The sequence below is a fragment of the Grampus griseus genome (assembly GCF_964374135.1).
Source record: "Grampus griseus genome assembly, chromosome: 7".
Taxonomy (NCBI): domain Eukaryota; kingdom Metazoa; phylum Chordata; class Mammalia; order Artiodactyla; family Delphinidae; genus Grampus; species Grampus griseus.
Genome location: NC_139001.1, coordinates 35,905,665 through 35,928,847, shown reverse-complemented (window position 1 = coordinate 35,928,847; position 23,183 = coordinate 35,905,665). Strand labels below are relative to the sequence as shown.

At 39.0% G+C, this 23,183-nt stretch overlaps 1 protein-coding gene across 2 annotated transcripts in view; it reads right to left on the bottom strand.

Annotated features, from left to right (window-relative positions):
- The window catches only part of SATB2 (SATB homeobox 2), a gene marked incomplete at both ends in the record, with an annotated part of 185,928 nt that overhangs the window by 20,335 nt on the left and 142,410 nt on the right, over positions 1-23,183 (bottom strand). For both annotated transcript variants that reach the window (XM_082657681.1, XM_082657680.1), the window contains one exon: positions 14,866-15,063. In XM_082657681.1, coding sequence (XP_082513807.1) covers positions 14,866-15,063 — 198 coding nt within the window. The remainder of the gene's footprint in view (positions 1-14,865; positions 15,064-23,183) is intronic.

Sequence of the window (23,183 nt, the reverse complement as noted above, 5' to 3'; positions counted from 1 at the left end):
GAGATCATCAAAGTACAGCATGCCATCTCTAGCAATATCTATTCTAGGAGCTCAAAATAAATTGGTTGATTTCTTGCAAATAAAGTGACAAGAAAACTTCTCCTCTGGTACCTCAGTAGTTCTAAAATGAAGATATATCAAAGACTCATCAACTGATAGAACATACTGATGCATTTGATCCAGATTATGTTTTACAAGCAAAAGAATCCGTCAATTTGCTTCTCTCCTTTCATTACTAAGGAAATGACTGTATTAACTTACTACACACACTGTTTGACTATTTTAGCTTTATCTCTTTGGGAGGCTTTCATTTCACATGAAGCACAAACTCAAATAAGGATTTCTCTCAAACGTATACTCCTAAATTATACCTACATGGAAATATTTGACATGTGTCAACCACAATTCCCTTTCTGCTCTTCTAGTACCACAGTTTTGAGTACACTGTTGACATGAATTGTCAAAAAACTGAAATGAGAAAAACTATATTTAAGAAACCATTTGCATGTATACATTGCACTTAAACAGTATATGCTCACTTTGGCACATTCTGTTCATTTAGATCATAATAGAAATAAAAAGACCTTTCCATATCCACATATGTTTAAGCATTCACATCATAGATTTTAGCTCCCTAAGTTTAGAGTACTTTGAAAAAATAATCGACTCCTCATTTTGAAGTGCACTGTCAGGGTTCACTTTATCATATCTAACAAAGTAACTCTGTTGAAATAACTGCCCCTGTGTTCTACCCAAATCTGTTGGGTGTTTGGCACTAGGGAATCCCAACGTAATGGACTCGTTACGTTACATGGCTCTGATTCTGCAAAATGAATCTAACCAGGTACTTCAGTTAGCCTTGTATACCACACACAGAAAGAAATGCAAAGACAAATGCCATGAACACGGAGCAGTAAATGTAAACTAAAGGAGAGCATGAAGAGGAAAGAGTAGAAACGACGGTTGTTTAAATATATAACTATTTCTGATACCTGAGTGATCAAGTTAGCTGTAATACCAATCAGCCATTCAGCTATGGAAACACCTAAACCTTTCTTTCATAAAGTGGCTTTTGGCATGTCTTACTTATGAAAAATAAATACATGGATATCCACAGAGCTTTTTTAAAAAAAAAAGCTAATTGGAGTCTCTTCAGTGCTGTGCTGGTAAATGTTTAACAACAGACTCTCTACAGAAAAAAAGCTCCAATTGAATCATTTGCCAGTTCTTACAGTGTGAATAATTCAACCATGGCCAGTTCCATTCTACTAATGGTGTAAAAACCAGCTTCCAAAATTCCTGAAAACTTAACCATCAGTTCCTGCTAACTGGGGTAAGCTTACTCCAGCACACCCTGATCTGCTACCGAAAGTGATACCCGTCCCTCCTGTGCTTTCCAGACTTGGTCACTGGAATTCCTTCACCTGGCCCAACTTGCCTGTCATTTTCCCAGCCCCAAAGGGATTAGGATGAACTTGATGTGATATACAATTCCCTAAAAGATTCCATATCGAAAGGTGAAGGGCTATATGATTTGCAGTGAATTAGATCTAGAAACAACTTGTGAAGAAATTGAACTTGTGACCTCGGAACTGTCAAATCTATCTAGTTTGCTTGATCTCCCATTTCTAGGGTTAAACCGAGTAATAATAAAATAAATGAATTTCAGGACTTTGGCAGTTTTCCTTTAATTGAAAGTATGCTTGTCTATCATTACAAGGGGAAGTTCTAGACTTCAACTTAATAAAAATCAGCAGTAGTTTTCAGCTACATTAGATTTCCACACTAAACAGAAACAGCTGAAAAGCCACAGTAGGTAGGTTTGGCTACGATAGTTTAAAACTCAGTGGCTGGCTTTCTCTTGTAATTGTCGGAACTATCAATCATAAGAAAATCAACTGGATCTCTCTGAGCCCCTATAAGGTGTTCATAATTTGTTATGTTGATGCTAATTTGTTTTTCCAAAATGCATTTAAACCTCCCAGGGGCCATGTGTTTTTGTGTTATTTTTTGTTTTTTACATTTGCATGAAAATACTCAAATGGGGATCAGAAATAGATGAACCAACTCACAGAATGAGTGTTTCAGATCAGAATAGTCTCTGAGATCACCTAATCCAGGTTATAACTGTTTACAAAACAGTAAAAGGAAATTCTAAGGGATAAAACCCCTTGTCCAAGGTCACAACCCTGTGACTGGAGTCAAAGTCACTTACAGGCCCTTTTCTTTACCTTATCATCTTTTTTCCCGTTTGGTCAAAGGTTCATTGGAAATAGAAAGTAGTTTCTTTCTTTACAAGATGCTCTAGTTTCTGAAACACTGAATAGAAAGGCTTAGGGGTTAATGAACATACACAGAAAAATTTTTTGTATTTAAGAACTTTTCAACTACACTCAGATTTAAGCAAACCCCATCATCTACTTTATATGTGCTTTTAAAAATCATAATCAGAAGGTGCTGACTTCAAAAGAAGCATTTACGTTTGTTTCTACCATTATGTGAGCAAGGCATCATGATTTTTCAAAATTAAAATCAAACGGTTACACTTATCATCAGGTTCTTAACCCTGTGTCGTTCAATCATGGAGTACATGACGCATTTGTCATGAACTACACTTTAAATAATTCATTACCATCAAGAGTAAAATTTGCAAATGTTTTACTTTTCTACCTTTGTTTTGTTTTCGGTAAATTAGAACTGCTTTCTATTCTTCTACAATGACACTATTCATACTTACTTCCCCTTCTGTTTACTTGCTTATCTAGGAGGGAAAGAGGTAGAATTCCAGGTCGTGATGCCAGGAATTGAAGTAACACGAAAACCACCCATTATTATTTTCAGTACGTGGGACCCATTAAAGACTGTCTTAAGATCTTAGCAAATTCTGTATCTCTGCTCAGCCTACGAATACATAGCCTGTTCTGCAAAAGTCTGTATTCATTTCCCTGGTAGCCTCCAAGCGACTCAAGACCAGAGAAAATTTCATTCTCCTTAAGTCTGTCAGAGCCTGTACAGAGCTGCTGATAGTAAATGCTTATTTAATACTGGACCAAAGAGACTAAAACATCATTACTGCATCTTCACAACTTTGTGGATTCTAATGTGTTACAGAAGTGATTAACATAGTTTTACAAAGAACTGCATATGTAGATTAGTGACCCAAGTAGCATTTTTAAAGACAGTTTTGATGAAAAACAGATGGATAATAAGCATGTCTACTCCACCCCTAATTTCACCCCGACCACACAGACAGACACTTCTTATTTTGTCCTGGTCATGTTCTCTCTCTTCACCCAGGATGATTTCTCCAAGTGGCAATCTTATTATTTGGCACTGGGGTATGGGCTAATTCACTGTTTTGAACCAACCACCTGGCTCATTGGTGTTGATAAAGCTGGGGCCTTTGGAGGGTCAGGTGTGTGAACTAGTCCCTCTTAATAATGAGCTCGTTGTGGCAGAAAATGTGTTGTTCAAGGACTACGGGAGCTGCTTCTCACTACCTCCTTAAAATTTCTACTGGAATGCTTCTCATTCATAGTTAATTGTTGATATGAAAGGTATTCGTTGTCTTTGCAGAAGCAACAGAAATGTACATCTGCAGAGAAGGGCTTCTCCACATGGATGAAGTTCTTTGGACTCTAGAGAATAGACTCAGAAGATCTGTTAGCTTTGGTATCTTCAAACATTTTTTTTAAGGTAATGTCATCTCTGAGAGGCTCTATGTGTTTTAAAGATATTACCCAGTACATTCGGGAAACAGCTGGAAAAACTGAGGCACAGAGATGGCACCCAAGATCGGGATCGGAGAAAGGAATACAATCTATGGATTCCACTAAATCGTAGTCCGAATTCTAGGTTAAGGCAAGGCAGCCAGAGGGAAAATGAAGTCTGTTTAAAAATGCAATCTACGTGAGTAAAGGGGAGAGCTGCTCAATAGATGTGTGAAATGTGAAACTCTGTTTCATGTACTGTTATATACGTGGTGCCTAGAACGCCACCTGGCACACTGAAGGAACCCAACCAATATTTGCTGAACCAATGAATAAAAATGGCAACCTCTCAATTGTGTCTGCAGCTTGGGTCTGAAAACAGTTTTATCAGTCAATTTTAATCAGCCTTGCCAAAAGCCAGACTTTGCTAGATATCTATAAAAGTATAAAGGAGGTATTTTCCTTCTCACAGATGAAATGTGGCAAGGCCCTTCATGAGAACAATGACACATCAATGTCCACAAGTGCCTTAAGTTTATTGTTGGTTTTTTTTGTGGGTGGAGAAGGCAGGATGCATGTGAACGCACTGACTTGGTCTATTTTGCCTCTCTTTCTCAATTTGCTCCACATTGCTCGCATTGAATCAGTTTGCCCCATCACAAAATTTACTAGTCATTGCCCTAAGCTCTCTCAGCTTAAAAAAAAAAAGTGTTTCAGACGTTTCAGATTATGGAAAGAAAGGAGAGTGAAAGGAAGGAAGGAAGTAGGGAGGGAGGGAGAAAATAGCTACACTGAGTTGGCCAACAGAACAATAGCAAGAACATTCTCTAACTATTCCATAGCAATATATATTTTTCAAAAGACAACTAAGCTTTATGTTCAAAAGTATTATGTTTAGTCTCATTTTCTATCAGAACATCAAGAAAAGGCCAAGGTGCTAAAGGTTTTATAATATTCTTACTTTAATTTTACCAGAAGGAAAAGAATATGACAATATATATGAGGAGTACCTTGCTGTCCCAAAACCTTTAAAAACAGACATAAATAAATGTAATTTATATTAGTGATCTTAGTGGTTTCTGAGCACTGAGCAGTGCAGAAACTCGTATCAGTGAGGAGTATTTGTCCTGATGTAAGTGACACAGCTAATCCTGCTTCTTCCCTTCACCTATAGAGTGGCATTGGGCAAAGTGCCTTCTACTCAGTTTTAGGATCTGAGAAACAAGGAGTATATCAGTAACCCACAGCATGAGCTGAAGGGATTGCGCTGCCTCTCAAAAATGCAATTAGACTATTATTTAAAGAACACAGCAATTATGGAAGAGCAAGCTACTCAGGAAACCAAGGTTCTCTATGCTGCCACAGGACAGGAAAAGACTGGGAGAAGTGGAACCCAGCTGCTTGACATTTCACTTCCAACCAATAGCTAACCCTGGATGTTTAATTTGGAAGGTGGTGTGTTGTGAAGATTTAGTCACTAATAGGGCAAGCTCTGCTTGGCAAAAACACTGGAACAACCCCATGAAGCATGAGAAATAGAAAGCTAACTCCAATTATTAAAATGATAAGCCTGGTAAAACGTTGAACCTGCTTTAAAACAGTAAATAGGCAGAGCCAGAACAGAGTATGATAAAATTTTAAGTTTAATTCCTATCAGGATCTATAGCACAGTGCCTGAAAGCATGGATGTACATGATAAATGTCAGAAAAACTGCAATGAAATATAAAGGCATAATACTTTGGATACACACAAACTTAAAATCACTCTTAGGCATTAGTTCCTTACTGCTTACATGTCCAGAGCACTTTACATTTAAAAAGTCATATAAATCTCCCTTGATACGAGAATTTTTTTTTTTTTGCGCTACGTGGGCCTCTCACTGTTGTGGCCTCTCCCATTGCGGAGCACAGGCTCCGGACGCGCAGGCTCAGTGGACATGGCTCACGGGCCCAGCCGCTCCGCGGCATGTGGGATCTTCCCGGACCGGGGCACAAACCCGTGTCCCCTGCATCGGCAGGCGGACTCTCAACCACTGTGCCACCAGGGAAGCCCCACGAGAATTTTATATTAGACTTGTTAATCATACCTGCTACCATCTATCCTGACAAATGCAGGGCTCCTAAAGGGCCTTAACTTCCCAGCACAAGGACATGGCATTCACAGGTTACCTGTAGGTGGTCTGCAGCCAGCTAGCTTTCCACTTCCCATGCTCCTTGAGGTCATTCTAACCTTGTGCCCAACAAAGCCCTTTCTCTAAAATGCAGTGACTTCCAAATTAAGCATCACATTACTGGTTGGAAATTAAGTGTCAAGAAAGTTTGCCTTCATGGGGATAAGGTGGACCAGCCAATTTCTCTCTTATAAGTATTTAAAGTAATAAGTAAGAGCGGGTAACAGAAGCTGGATTTCATAAAGGCATACAAAAAAGTCATGAGGTAGAGCAGAGGTCGTGGGCAGGTCAAGGTTTTGAGAAGGTAGAATTATAATTCAGAGAAACTGTGCATAGTAAGCAGAAGTCATATGGTAGACAACTATAGAGTAAATGGTAAATCAGATGAGAGCAGAAAGAAAAAGACTGATAGCAGGAAGAAGCTGATATGGGGAGGGGGTATGTTATATCCAGGATTGCAAAGGAGGGGGTGAATCCACGAACTCCAGCTGCTGAATTACAAGTCCCAGGTTCAGAGAATTCACATATTCACAGTCCTACACCTGGATTTTCATGAAGTTCTTTCACCCTCAATTTCTTTGAATATGTCTCCAATAATTAAGCTGGAATTTCTATGTCTTGGAAAAGAAAAAAAAATTACTTTAAGAAATTTAAAAAGTAGACAAGCAACTTGCTTAAATCTCTAGAGAAAACAAAGCCATAGCTAATGTCCAATCTATCAGCTAGCAACTCTAAGGAAGTTATTAAACTTTTTCACATCACCACCAAGAGAAACCTGTTCACTACACTTTGGAAGAAGCTGAACCCAAGATAGAAATGTCCATGTTCTAGAATAAAAAGAGTTAGTTGTAAATAACCTCCAAATCTTTCTATATTCCTGGTGACAAATTCAAAAGTTTGGATGTGCTGAAAGGCTAACTGGTCACAAAGAAATGAGGAACGCTCTCCAAGTTGAATAAATGCATGAAGGATAGCATAACGTTAATAAGAAAAAGGCTAGCGTGGCTCCTGACTGATGGTCAGGGACTCCCAAAGTTTTCCCGACTGAGGACCTACGTACCCACCTGCTATAATACTTCATCTAAAATGGCAGGTGTCTATCTGCACATTTCCTCACAACTAGGGTAGAGTTTCAAACCTCTAGAGCCACATTCAGATAGCAGGCTTTGAATAGGAGCTTGGAATGAATCCAAAATGGGAGAATTTCTAGTAACCTGGTTAAAGAATTTGCAAACATCCTTAATTGATTAATTAATTAGCTTATTTATATTCTTAGACACTGTCCTTTTGAAAGCAAATTCACAAATCAAAATATACCTACAGCTGAAGCAGAAAGCCATGATCAAATTCTCAGGGCTTAATCATAGATTTCAAATACCCTTAAACACTAGCAATGAGAGTCACATTCCAAAGCTACCTCAAAAATGCCGAAAAAGCTGAAGAGAAAGTGAAAATTTCAGTCACATCAGTTCTTTGACATCACACCAATGAGCTACAGGTTTCACAGCACTGAATATCCTGTAAAAAAGAAGCTAACAAAACTAGATCTCTTCAGTAGAATGATTAAAAATTAAATGATGTACGTAAACAGCTTTGCCTAATACCAGACAGCTATAACAGCAAGTGTTCAGGGAAGGCTGGCTGCTGCATGTTTAGCAGTTCTTTCTAGCACAGAGAAAAAAGTCAGACGCTGAATGTAGACTAATGTGGATTTAAGGTCCCACTTTGAGCAGGTTACTAAACTTCTCTAAGCTTCAGTTTCTCACATGTGCAAGTAGATGCTGCCCCCCACAACCTTGGTGGGGTTTCTACACGGGTTTCTCAGCCCCAGCACTATTGACACTGTGGAACAGATAAGTCTTTGGTGGGGAGGCTGTCATGTGCATTATGGGACATTTGACAGCATCCCTGGCCTCCACCCAGTAGATATCAGTAGAATCCCCAAGTTATAGTAATCAAAAATGTCTCCGGACACTGCCAAATAGCCCATGGGGGCAAAGTCACCGCTGGTTGAGAACCACGGGTTGACATCAGCACAGGGATTCGGTAGCTTAGAAAATGCTGAGAATACCCTGAGTGGGTGGCAATGCAGACAAGCTGAAGTATAAAGCTGGTGTCAGCTGTCACACACCAGGTCTCTCACATTCTTCCTCAGTGTACGGCATGGAATTTTAAAACAAGTACTTGTCAGGAAACCACACAGCAGCAAGCTCAGAATTCCTGGACTTACAAAATAACCCATGGAAACACTGTGGTGGAAATATAATAAAGCAATAAAGCACAAACTGCACAGACAGGAACAGTTTGGCAAATGCTTCCCAATCAACCCCACTCAGTGACCTAGTCATAGCATGAGCGATGTCCTTTCTTCTCTACTGCACTGAGAGTGAAATCAGAGGAAAGACTGAATGCCAAAAACGCCTGTGTTTTCATTCAGCTGGCGATCCTGGCTTCAGGCAAGGCTCTTCATCTCTGCTCCAGTTTTTCCAATTGTAAAATGGAGTTGGTAATAATGAATACCCTGACTTAACTAGTTTTTGATTCTAAGTTTGAGGCCCCTCACGATAGGGCCTCAGGTCATAATAACCACTAGGGGTAAAATCACTACAACCACAAGAAATCATTTTGTCTCCGACCGTTTGAGGTAAACAATGGAATGTATTTCACCTTTTTCGTGGAATGTTTTAGTTTGTCATACCATTTCATCTCACCTATGTTGGTCTTCTTTGCGCTATCCATACATGAACCAGAAATATTACGTATATTAGCATTTTGCAACATTTATTTTTCATTATTATTCCCCAAAGGAGCCTTTGTAGGCATTTTTTCCTAATCATTTTCCCTGCATCATGAAATTTTAATACCAGATATACAGAATATCTCTTTATGTACTATGTCCCTTTGGAGGGCAATAAACAACTGTAAACAAGATTTTTATGCCCCCAAGAATCAATGTTTACTCCCTGGGGCAATACTGCCCCCACTGAGGGTCCATAGTGTAGGTGAATCTAGTTTGCAAGGTGTGTTCAGAGCCTGGAAAATCATGTTTTAGACAGTAGGAACTTAAATGGGGGTTCAAAAGAGACTTAGAATATCAGAAAGAAAACTGGAGAAACGGGATAATTCCATATGACATCAAACCTGGAGAGAACTGAATTCCCAAGGAAAAAACATCTCATTCCTCCAGGACCCCCAAGTCCCTAGGGCCGACTATACCCCTTAGCGGACCCAAGCCCAACTATAACCTAGCTTCATCCCTGAAGGGAAATTCCATCAAATATGCATTTCAAGGATTGTTAGGTGTTAAAATTATAAAAATAAATGACACACAATGGTTACCATGGAAGAAATCAGAAGCACACGGCAAAGGTGTGTGTGGCTTTAGTGTGGCAGCTTCGGATGTAGGACTCGTGGGGCAAGCTGGTCTCAATGGGACAGAGTGACGGGACAGGAGCAGCCTAAGTGAACAAAGTGGATGGGACATATGTGCATGGAAATAGCATGTGGGCAGTGGGGATCCTGCAGCAGGATGGCAAGGATGTGTCCTGAATAGAGTATGTCAGCTCCAGCCATGTGGCCCAGTGGGTCAGATCTTCTGAATTTCTGGATTGCTATGTGAAATCTAGATTTTAAATGAAATATCCTAATTTCTAAACGTGGGCTTGAATTTTTCAAACCTTTCATGGGCTTAAAAAAAAAAGAAACACATCTGCATGCAATATAAGACTACCAATTAGTAAACTATTTGCAAACAAAGGGCAAGAAAATTTTCCTTCCTTCTGTGAGGAAAGAGGCTCTGACTCTTAACGGACTTCTCAACATCACAGAAAGCACTGAATGGGGAGGGGGTGATTCCAAGCTCTTTCTTTTATCCAGTACACCTGTGGATCTCTAATTTAACAGATTATATCTGGTGAGTAATTATGCACAAAGGTCACCATTTCATATCTTTATAATTAAAAAAAAATTGGGAAATAGTGTACCCTAACTGCTTAAAGAAACTTAAATGGCACCTTTCCATGACAAGTGGAGTGGACTTCTGTGTGTATTTTAATATGCTGCATCATCAGAGCCTCTTAATAATCACTGATTTCACCCATATTTAACAATTTAAAAACCAAAGGAGACAAAAGACCTGTATGCAGAAAACTATAAGACACTGATGAAAGAAATTAAAGATGATACAAACAGATGGAGGGATATACCATGTTTTTGGATTGAAAGAATCAACATTATGAAAATGACTATACTACCCAAAGCAATCTACAATTCAATTCAATCCCTATCAAACTACCAATGACATTTTTCACAGAACTAGAACAAAAAATTTCACAATTTGTATGGAAACACAAAAGCTCCAAATAGCCAAAGTAATCTTGAGAAAGAAAAATAGATCTGGAGGAATCAGGCTCCCTGACTTCAGACTATACTACAAAGCTACAGTAATCAAGACAGTATGGTACTGGCACAAAAACAGAAATATAGATCAATGGAACAGGACAGAAAGCCCAGAGATAAACCCATGCACCTATGGCCACCTTATTTTTGATAAAGGAGGCAAGAATATACAATGGAGAAAAGACAGCCTCTTCAATAAGTGGTGCTGGGAAAACTGGACAGCTACATGTAAAAGAATGAAATTGTGTATGGTGTTAGAACACTCTCTAACACCATACACAAAAATAAACTCAAAATGGATTAAGGACCTAAATGTAAGGCCAGACACCATCAAACTCTTAGAGGAAAACATAGGCAGAACACCCTACGACATAAATCACAGCAAGATCCTTTTTGACCCACCTCCTAGAGAAATGGAAATAACAACAAAAATAAACAAATGGGACCTAATGAAACTTCAAAGCTTTTGCACAGCAAAGGAAACCATAAACAAGACCAAAAGACAACCCTCAGAAGGGGAGAAAATATTTGCAAATGAAGCAACTAACAAAGGATTAATCTCCAAAATATACACGCAGCTCATGCAGTTCAATATCAGAAAAACAAACAACCCAATCCAAAAATGGGCAGAAGACCTAAATAGACATTTCTCCAAAGAAGATATACAAATTGCCAATAAACACATGAAAGGATGCTCAACATCACTAATCATTAGAGAAGTGCAAATCAAAACTACAATGAGGTATCATCTTACACCGGTCAGAATGGCCATCATTGAAAAATCTACAAACAATAAATGCTGGAGAGGGTGTGGAGAAAAGGGAACCCTCTTGCACTGTTGGTGGGAATGTAAATTGATACAGCCACTATGGAGAACATACGGAGGTTCCTTAAAAAACTAAAAATAGAACTACCATACGACCCAGCCATCGCACTACTGGGCATATACCCTGAGAAAACCATAATTCAAAAAGAGTCATGTGCCACAATGTTCACTGCAGCTCTATTTACAATAGCCAGGACATGGAAGCAACCTAAGTGTCCATCGACAGATGAATGGATAAAGAAGATGTGGCACATATATACAACGGAATATTACTCAGCCATAAAAAGAAACGAAATTGAGTTATTTGTAGTGAGGTGGATGGACCTAGAGTCTGTCATACAGAGTGAAGTCAGAAAAAGAAAAATAAATACTGTATGCTAACACATGTATATGGAACCTAAAAAAGAAAAAGAAAAAAAATGGTTCTGAAAAACCTAGGGGCTGGACAGGAATAAAGACTCAGATGTAGAGAATGGACTTGAAGACACAGGGAGGGGGAAGGGTAAGCTGGGACGAAGTGAGAGAGTGGCATGGACATATATACACTACCAAATGTAAAATAGATACCTAGTGGGAAGCAGCCACATAGCACAGGGAGACTAGCTCAGTGCTTTGGGACCACCTAGAGGGGTGGGATAGGGAGGGTGGGAGGAAGGGAGACACAAGAGAGAGGAGATATGGGCATATATGTATATGTATAGCTGATTCAGTTTGTTATAAAACAGAAACTAACACACCGTTGTAAAGCAATTATACTCCAATAAAGAGGTTAAAAATTTTAAAATGGTGTGTTTTCTGCCTAATTAGACAAAATGTAACGTCACCAAACTAGTACTACCAACATATGAATTTTTAAATTCCTAAAACATGTAAGCAATTATATCTTCCTAAAATTTTAATTGATACAAAGGCACAAGTGAATCCCAACCCTGAGTCCAACAGCTTAACTTCTGGACAATTACAGACATTTTTAAGTAGTCTGGGACCTTTTTGAATACAGTCCTTCCCAAATCACAGAGGCTGTGCTAACTCTATTCTCCAGTCTCAAGAGTTTTGCTGGTTAGTTCAAGTTCTCTTCATTTTTCATATCACGGAAGAGAAATACAGCATTCAAAGCAGTGACATCTGGACAGGCATGACGTAAAAAAAAAAAATAAGTGATGTATTGGAGACTTTCACAGTTGTTCTAGGATCAAGGTCAATGGCTAAGACAAAGTCAGTGTAGAGAAAATTACCTTATTTGTAAACTCTTTAGCTAAGAGCTGAGTGATAGGAATAATCTTTTATAAAATAAGTGAATTCTCTTAGTGATATCAGAAGTTAATGTTAATAGCCACAGACTGCTTAAAACTGAAAAGGAAAATTACAGACTGACTCTTAGCCATTATTGTCAGCACACTTTAGTTCTGACACACTAACATAAAAGGTAATAAAACTCATAAATCAATTGGCTGCCTGCTTCTAAGATTTACTTTACTTAGAATGGTCAGTTAAAAGACAAAATACGATGTTGAATGTCATTTTAGCTACCTAAACACAGGGACCTCACAGAGATGAGAATTTCTGGACAAAGAATGGAGACAGGAATATACAAGAGCCATCATCCAAATGAAGGGAGGTCCTCATTTTAATGGAAAACAAGTATTAGTATCCTTATCTCAAACTTCTCTAAATTTTCAACTTTGTCATCATCCTATGATAAAAAAGAAATGCTACTAATGTCTACAATAAATCAATTTTTTTCACTCCTGTTCTGTTTCTATCTTGCTTGGATTGACTAAGATGGACCCTGAATGAAAAGTCCACACAAAGTCAGTAGTTTCCTGAAGCTAGTCATTGGCCCTGTGTTGGTTCAACACAGATGTTTGGATCAATTCACATCAAAATGAGAAAAACAAGGGTGATGGTGAGTTTTTCATATGACTGAATTTATACATTTGTAAGATCTTTTGCCTAAGGCTATCCTTTTCATTAATTTGTTTGTTATTTATTGTATGAAATATATGAATAACAAACGTGAATGCCCATTGAATTTTTTTTACTTAGACAATTTTACTAATTTTTATTTGTAAATATATTTTATAACAACTAATTTTAATGGTCTTTCTAATTCAGCCAAAATAATATTTTTAAAGTACATTCCATTTCAGTATTTGCTCTTACTTCCACCACCTTGAATTTTTTGAATAAATTTATTTTCTAAAATAAAAGGTTGGTGAACCTACAATGTGCCCCTGTTTAATTTTAATTTCTACTAAAACTCAAAATCTAAAAACCACCGCTCCATGTGGCTCAGCACGTTGGTCTAATTATCTATAAGGAGGTGCCCTGGTGTTTGGATGAGGCCCCAGCTAGGAAAGGACAAGAGAGGGAAGGCTGGTCCTGAAGGGTAAGACTTGGGACTCATCTCCGGGGAATGAGTCACCCAAGCACTAATCCAGAGCCTGGACAGCGGGCTCTCCCACTTATTAACCAAGTACTCCTTTTTACCTCCTCTCTGAGTTCACTGTGGATATTATAAGAGGCTCCTGTATGTGTATAGCTCTATGAACTCATGAGTCTAACGATCTGGGCGATTCACTCCATGACTTTGGAAAGTGACCAATGAGAGCATGAGAGCACTGACTGAGATGTCAATATTTGGATGCAAAGTGATATAATGGCCCCACTGGCTTCTGGCTTCTCCCCAGGGGATGTGAGGGTGGAGTAAGGGGAAAGGTGACAGGAAACCTCAGGCAGAGCATTTCACTGTGTCCTTTACCGTCTCTCCTATGCTCTCTGATCAAGACCCCATGCCCCACACTTCTTTCATCCTCATCTTCCATTCTTCACACACATGTGCACACGTGCATGCACTCCTGCCTCAATGGCCCTCTTCTTGCTACACACAAGGAGATTCCGACAGGCCTTAGAGGATCCTCTTTGGTGGCAGTTGGAATTGGTGGTATTGGACAGGAGGATAAGTCTCACAGTCTGACAAAACAATTTGTGGCACAACTCAAAGAGGTGTAACTGTAGAAACCCTCATTAATATTTCTTTCCGAAAGTAATTGACTTTAGACTACAGCAAGCGTCAGTAGTTAAGATCAATGACTCTCAGAAATAAATATTATTTCTCTCAGTGAGAGCAAAAATCTAAGCAAACAAAACATGCAACCCAAATGAAGGTAGATTTCTAAAAGACAGGAAACCAAACACAGCAGGAACTCATCTAAAAAATACTAAGGTCTGTCACAATTTCTCTCAAAGGTTCAACTGAGTTCAGTGGTATTCCCTAGCTCATGCGGAAATTTCTTTTCCTCAGCCTAATGAAATATTCCTTGAGGAATTTTGGATCAATTCATTGGCTACTTCAGAGTTTTTTCTTTAGAAAATGAACTGATGGAAACAATGAACTATGGCTTCCAATTGGGAGATTTAATTCTCCATGAGTTCTCTGGCTTCACAATCCCACAAGTAAAATGCTCTCAGGAAAGCAGCTGCCTTTGGATTAGACTTCTCAGTCATTTGTGTGTGTGTGTGTGTGTGTGTGTGTGTGTGTGAGAGAGAGAGAGAGAGAGAGAGAGAGAGAGAGAGAGAGAGGTGTGCACATGCACACACACACACACACTGTGCCCACTGTGAAAACAGGGCCCTCTGTTTTTGGGGACATGGCATGAGACACCTTCCGAGGGGAGGTGATGTGGTGTGCCCCTATGACCCTTCACAGCTACTGGCACCAACAGCTTTGCTCTGGTTTGTGGGAGAAGGGGACGCCCACCTGCACTGGCTCAGGGGGAAGCTGGACCACGTGCTGCATGCGCTCGCTGTGATGGTGCCTCGATTCCTCTTCATAAATCACATCCCTCTCGTGTTGGGGAAGGTTCAGGAAGCGACGGATGGTACAGAGGTTCTCCCAGAGGGTGCGGTTTTCTGGGCTGGGGTTCTCCTTCCAGCGGAGCAGTTCACACAGCCAGCCCTAGAAACAGAGAAGGTCACTTGAATTAACCTGAAGAGTGCAGAGCAGCAGAGGCGGGTTTGAGTGCAGTCAAGTACCATACCGGTTTATCATATTTTTACATCAAACTTGTTCCCACCAAACTGGGAAAACAGTGATACAGCCTGACAACTCTGAAAACCAACCAATGACCACGCATATAGTTACACCAATACCTGAGGATCTTTGGTCTTTATTAATTATCTTATCATGAATATATTCTCAATTAATTTACAGTTCCTTTGTAAAAGATACTCAAGGAAGATTGTAGCTATCCAATTCTCAGCAAGAGTAATTCATGTTCGTCAGCAACAATTTTTAAAAATTACCCAACTGGATAGTACTCCATTCCAAGAAAAAAGTGAAGATGAACAAACATGTATTGCAAAATGGCAAATTCTAAAGAAGAAAAAATACCTAAGTATAAATAGGGAGGAAATGGCCTCACAATTATCAATAACTCCTCCATAACAACCTCAGCTAGAATGAAAAACTGTACTCCTGCTCAATCTCTGAATGCAATGGGCTCCAGGCCCTTTTAACCATCACCTTCCTGCCTCAGCCACACCTGCAGGAAGGTAGGCAGTCGGACGGGTCACACCTGCAAATGTCTGCCTCCCAACTCTGGCATCCGGATGTTCTCTTGCAACTGCACAAGAAAGAAACTGTAATGCAAATAATGATGGATTATATGAAAATAATACAGAGGATGCTGTCAACATCGCTCACTGACTCATGTCAAAATATTTTACGCAGTAGCTTTCTAACCCATCATTTCCAAGCTACGTTGCTAATTTTAAAAACAAGAACCGTCCCACATCACGCCTCCTGCAAGAGTAAGAATTTTTCTAAAAAGGTGCATAAGTAAACACAAACGACTTTGTAAAAAATAAATCCCGAACCTCAACAAATTCTATATCATAACTTGTAAGCCAATGAAAGTTCCTGACACGTATTATAAAAACCCCTTATAATATCATAAGCTGTTGTTTGTCTAACTCTCCACTGTGTCTTCTGCCTTTACCCAAAAAAAGGCAAGATTTGATTATCTCCGCTGCATCAGCCAAGACAGCAACACCAGCTGTTCTCATTGTGCAGCCTCTTCCTCGCGGCCTCCATGTTAATAACCTGATCATTCCATTTTCTCCTTCAACTGCCGGCTGCAGCACCGCAAAGAGACAAAAACCCAGGCCCATCTGCAGCAGCTGTAGGCACTGAACTGTGAAGCCACTGGGGATTTATAAACTAATCTGTAACACAACACTGCCTTGTTTTTACAAGTGAGAGGCCACATTTGTGCAGACCTGATCTTTTCTTGCAATAAACTGGGAGCTGGGGAGAGTTAGAGGGTTAGGAAGAATGAAAACAAGATATCTAATCATTTGCTTGGAAATGTTTTCCCAAGTATTTTCATAGATTTCTTTTTTTCCGACTCAATTGAGAGACAGGTAATGGTTGATTTTCAAGGTGCAACATATATGAAAACTGAAGACGATTCAATTTTTATCCCTATCAGGAAATAAATTATATTTAAAAAAATCTCCTAGTCCCAAAGTGTTTCCTCAAGGGTTTCTTTGTACAAAGCAAAGAATTCTTGAAATGGAAAACAAACCATCTGTGGAAAAAGTAAGCTCCATTTCTCTGTCTTTTCACAGATCTGAATAAGTCTCCAACTGAACTCTTTCAAATGTTTCCAACAGGTATGTTTAACATCTCCCAGGGGAGGCTACAGCATGGAGACCAATTGTTTAACAGAAAATAAAAACAAAAACCTGCATCTGTTAAAAGATGAAGTTCTGAGATACCCAGACCTTAAGGAGGACAGCACCTGCTGTTCCGCATGAGGAGTGAATTGCATTGTGGGAAGCCACAGCTTGAAATGAGACAGGTGACAGCTGAGTGGTATCTCCACTTATGATACTCGGAATGTCTCGCACAACATTCATTGCCGCATTTGATTTATATGCGCTGTTATAATCTGCACTCATTACAACCACTTAGAACAAACTACAGACCTCGTTATGGACTGTGTGCTGTCTGCCATCAGTCTTTAAGAAGTGTAGTGCTCAATTTGCCCACTGACATGCAAGGTCCTGACCTTGAAGCTATTAGGAAGCGGATTAGATACAAGTGTGATCATGTGTGCAGACATAAGCAAACCAAATTAGTTTCTGGCACAGGGAGGTAGGCGACAAGACCCTGTTCTTAGGGCACCAGAGAACTTCCTCAAATCCCTGATGGAGCTGAGCTAATAGCATGTTTAAGGGAACCCAGTTTTGAAGACGAAGCACATTCATGGTATTTAGAGGGTTATTAATCTAGTTTCCCCACAAAGTGTTTGCTTGGCTGATCAGATTAAGGGATGGAGCCTTCAACAGCGCACCCTCACCACAGCAGGCCCCAAGAAATCTGTGATACTTCACAGCCTTGGACATATTGCACCATGTGTACCCAGCTGCTTCAATAATTAGCTTATGAATGTATCAGCTGGTTCTGTGATTTTTATAAATAATAACTAACCTACGGAGCAGAAACATTGTCAAGAGCCTTACGGTGGCACAAAACTGCAAGGTGCTCCTAAGTCTAACTTGCTCTTCTACTAAATGCCGATATTCCCTGCTGGTGGAGCTCCTCTGATGCCGTCTATAAATATTTATTCTGCATCGGAAATGGCAGTGTATTTTTGTCAGTTTTCTTCATGGCAGCCATGATTCGCTTTCCCCTCACTCTGACTCACTTGCTCACTCCACGGATCTGTACGCTTATCTCCCGGAAATCTATTCTTCCACCTCACTTCCCATCTCACCCTCCATCTTTTTATTCACATGATCCTTCCACCAGCCCACTTGGGATGCTTATCTCTGTTTTCTCAATAGTGTCTCTTATTAGCTTGTTTGGTGGCTTAATGAATGTGCCAGAAAGTGCCACGCTATTGCCTGAACACACACATATGTAACCGAGTGAACCCATCACAGAAGAGATAAAGAGTCCCCACACTGGGATTTTTTTCATTTATATAATTTTTGCATGCCATCCAAGAAAGTTTTGCAGTATCAGGCAAAAAAAAAAAAAAAAAAGTGTAAATGTCAAATAAAACAGTGACAGATGACAGTATTCTCTATTGAATAGCACTGTTTCTGTCGTGCATGTTCAATGGGAACTCATGAATTATTAATAAACAAATCTCCTTTTTCTGTTAAAATCTCAAGTAGGTTTTTTGTTGTTGCTCCCTATGTGTTATGTGGAGCATTCCAGGAGAATTATTTTCATTTCGGAGATGCTGATACAGAAGTTCATCTGATTCCAGCCTTGGCCAGCCTTGTAAGCGGGCACCAGGAGCTGTGGTGTATATACCTAGCTGTGATTTCTCTTTCAGTCTGGTTGTAAGCGTTGACCAAAGGTTGGCTGAATATTCAGAGTCAGTTTCGCATTTTTAGTATGGGAAAACTGAGGCTAAGTAAGTTACATGTGCCAGAGCACAGCTAAGAAGCACGGAATATTCAATTTGGAGACCAAACTGCTAAGTTCCTGCTCTGACATTAAATTACTGGGTGACCTTTGGAGAAGTGGTTACCCTCTTGGATCTTCTGGAAGCTTAACTATAAAAGAAGGGGTTTACAAAAGATGATCTCTAAGTTCCCTTCCAGGTCCACATTCCATGATCTATTACCTTGTTATTTGTCAGAAACAACAGATAATGATTAGCCATCAGGGTCAAAGTACAAAGAATAAAACCACCTTGGTCAAGTGATCAAGGTCAACATCACCAGTAATGACATATTCACAACCATGAACTCTGTGATATGATTCACTGCAAAGGACACAACACAGTATCTGAGGTCTTGCCCAAAATGCATAACCTCAGTCCAATCATGGAAAACCCTAACTCAGAGATTTTCAACAAAATAACCAATCAAGTACTCTTTAAAAGTGGCAAGATCATTTAAAAAAAAAAAAAAAAGGAAAGACTGAAGAATGGTCACAGACTGCAGAAAACTAAGGATAAATAACTAAACACAATATGGTTCCTGATTGAGATCCTGGCACAAAAAATGGACATTAGTGGAAATACTATTAATATTTAGTATAATGTTAATTAAAAATATTAGTGAAATTAGAATAAAGTTTTCAGTTCAGTTAATGTATTAAAACAATGCTAACTTCCTGGTTTTGAGCATTGCACTATGGTGATGTAGCTGTTACAGTAGGGGAAGCTAGGTGAGAAATATATGGAAACTGTACTATTTTCCAAAATCTGTGAGTCTAAAATGTGTTCAAAATAAAAAGTTAAAAAAAATACAGAGACTACCTGGAACTTACATAGGAAAATGTACCTGGAACCTAAGTATAATAATGCTAAGGAATTTATGATTAAAACACCTTTACCTTCAAAATCTGAACCCAGAGAAAGAACGTAAATTCAAAGGCTACATCCCTGTGATCAATGGATAAAGCGTTCCCAGCATTCAGGGCATAAGCAAATAATACCTATTAACATCTCATTTTAGTCATCTCATCAGTCTCTTAAACAAATACATTTCCCTCAGTAGAAAAAACAACTCTGACCACCTCTGCCCAACTATGCAGGTGAGGTGACACTCACACCAGTCAAGATATATTTTGTTTACAATCCACATGTTCCTACAAAGTTGTACATCAATCTAAATTTACAAAGCAAATAATGTTGTAAATGTATTAGGAATCCTTACTACTTGAAGAAAGGTATCATTATTTCTTTTTGTAAGATGAATAATAACCCCATAGTTTATCTTTTAGTAAACTGATAGTTTTATTGAGGATTTACTTAAATGAGACACCTCTAGTTCACAATTCAAGAGCATTAGAAGAGGCAACAATAAGAACCACAATTTGCTCCTGTTTTTCCTTCATGGTCTCATCTCCCCTCAATTTCCCCATGGACCTTGTCCTCCGGCCACTGTGAATTACTCGCAGTCCCTGAATAGGCTTGGTATATTCCCATCTTCATGCTTTTGCTTATGTTACTCCCTTTCCTGGAAAATCTCACTCAACCCTCTACCCCCGCTATGAGAAGTTGTACTTCAAGGTTCAGCTGACATGGTCTCACCTGATCTCTTGTAAGAATTGCTTACTCACCCCTGCATAATTTGAAAGCATGTTGCTTATACCTTTTCACAATTTGATGATTATTTTGTTACTGCTGGGCATGCCTGCACCCCTATCAGAACAGTCAGCTTCTTAATGGGGGTGGAGGGAAATTGTTGGTTTCTTACCCACTTTAGCATTTTCAGACCAGGGTATAGTTTCTTGCACATAATAGATGTTCAATAAATGCTCAATAGATTGAATTGAAATTATTAGAGTGCATAGAAATTAGCCCAGACGAATGTTTCATGGCCTCAAATTAAAAGAGTTAGTGTTGGGGGAGAGCACTAGTTTTCAAAAGTAATGCTGTCAACATTCTGAGGGCTCTTTTTCCCCCATCTCTAATGCAAGAATAAGATAAAGAAAAGAGGGTGATCCAATTTACCACAGTATATAAATGCAAACAGTGACAGAGGTCTCTCAGAACATTAGTTTATAAGCTTGTACTGATCACCCATCTACTGTGGGCCATGCTTTTTACTTAAAAGGTTAGCTGAGATCACCAAAGGGTAATTAGGTAATTCTGACCATGAAGTTCAGGGAATATGTGATCACAGAGAACAGGACTCATAAGGTGGGCCTTGAAAGATAAAGATGAATTTCACCAGGTGGGGAGAGGAAGTGATTGCAATCACATTCCAAGCAGAGATAACATTATCAGCAAATGCAGGGGCTTATAAAATTATCACATTCAAGGAATCAGAAACAACTTTGTGTGGCTAAAGCACAGTCTAGAAATGGAGGTGGGGGTCAGGTCATAAAGAATACCATGCAAAGAAATTTCATGTTAGTCCTATGGGCCATGGGAGTCATTGAAGGCTTTTAAACTGACATGACAAAGAATTCTTTTCTTTCTTCTTTCCTTTCCCTTCCTACTTTCCTTCCTTCTTTCTTTTTTAACAAGAAGTTCTTGGAGAAAGGACTATGATAAAGTCAAGAACACCACTTACCCTAGCCTAGATATCTTTTTTTTTCATAGTGAAATCATGTTGCTGGGTATCAATGAAGGCCCACAGTGGCCTGCTAGTGGTAAATTACATACTTGCTAAGCTTCATCTTCCAGAAGTTTTCATTCTTAAAAAAATGACATATTCATAAGTACCAAACTATATCAATCATTTAAAAAAATCTATTCTCATCATTTTAACCATTTTCGTGTATGTGTGTGTGCATGTGTATGCTGCTGTTGTTCAAATGAGAATTTGTAAAGCTCTCTCACACTGAAAATGAATGAGGAAGGACAATATCTATTACACTTATAAAAATATTGAAAGGTTTAAAAACTCAAGTAGATAATAAATGAGTGACATATTCTCCAAACTACATACCAAATGCTGAGACTATTCAAATGAACAAGGAGGTCTTTCAGAAAACAATAATACAGCCCAGGGTCTGAATTTGGAGCCCATCAGATATGGGTTTGAATCCTAGCTCCAAGCCTTAGGTTTAAGTGATGGGGGAGGGGAAGGAGATGGAAAGAGTGGGGTTCCTGTCCGTGGTACTGAAATTTCATTGTGTACTAAGTTGCTTGTTTTCCTACCCCAGGATACAGGTAATAACTCCAACATGTCCCTGTTCCCATATTTTCTCCTTTAAAAACAAAATTAAGTTCTGTGTTAGTGACAAATTTCCTAGTTTTTATAATATTTCAAAACGAATACAAACCAGGACTTGCTAAGAAACAAATGCAAGTTCACAGTCTGCTCTGATCTCCAAAAAGAGATGTAGTAAATACGTTTGTTCCTGTTAAGTAAGGTTGTACTGGCCTTGAAGGGAAGGCCTTGTCACAGTCGTTACTGTGCCCCCTGATGCACCTATCACAGAGCTGACGAGTGAACTCAATCTACAAATAGTAAGAATCCCCTTCCCCCTTTGCCCATCTAGGAACCCCAATGAATAAGCCGGCAAATGAACAGTTCTTCAGGAGAATGACACAAGGCTTCTTGCAACAGAAAGTAAAAGGCCATTTACTCACCCACATCTTCAATACAGAAAATGTCAGCATATGTAACCAAAAGGGAATGTTTTCTGAGCGACTCAAAAGAAAATTCATATTATTAACTACAGGCAGTTCACTTTCTAAACGGAAGCACATAAAGTCCCCAAACAAACTTTTGTAACTGTGAAAGAGTTTCTCTTCAGCTGGTTGAGACTCTTCTGAAGTGTGAAATGAGCCAGATAATATTCAGCTCTTGTTTCTTAGTCACCGAATTCTCCTTTCATGAATCCAATAAGTGTCTATTAAAATAAATAAACCCCCTAATGATTCAAGATAACCTAATCAAGAAAACTGAAATGGATAAAAGGCTAAACTGCAAGGGAGACTTGTCAAGGGCTTCAATGAATCCCTGACAAGGAGGTCATCTAAACCTGAAAAAAGATTTGTGCTGAGCATTTGGTTACAGTTCAAGGTTAATTATTTTATACCTTGAATGTAATAAGTAAAAATGATCTGCTTCTCTTTTTATTTCTCAAAATTGTACACTAAGTTCTAAACTGTATTTTCATGGGGACTAATTTTCAGCTGTCTCTGGGCATGTGTCTCACATTTCTATGGATGTGTTTGCAAAGAGTGAATCTGTAATTGAGAGTAATGAAAATTTTATTTCTTAACAACTCCTTAACCTCTGTTATAAAGGGCCCAAGTCAAGAGGGGATTTCATAAAATCTTGTTGCCTTCCTTACCGTAGAAATACGGGATATACATAGCTATATAACAGGACAGAGATTTAGTATGACTTTATATAAGTATGTACACACATACATATACACATAGATGGGAACATGTACCTGAAAAAAAACATCCTTATCTGTCAAAAAGAATGAATCTGGAGTCCTCTCCACTTAAATACTAGAAAGATATTAACAGCAAAATGTACTAGGCTAAAATATCAAGGAGGAAACAACCGAAACATTTCTAGTCCCTGACTTCAGGTCCAAATTCTAGCATACCTATGATACAAAACTACATATTATGA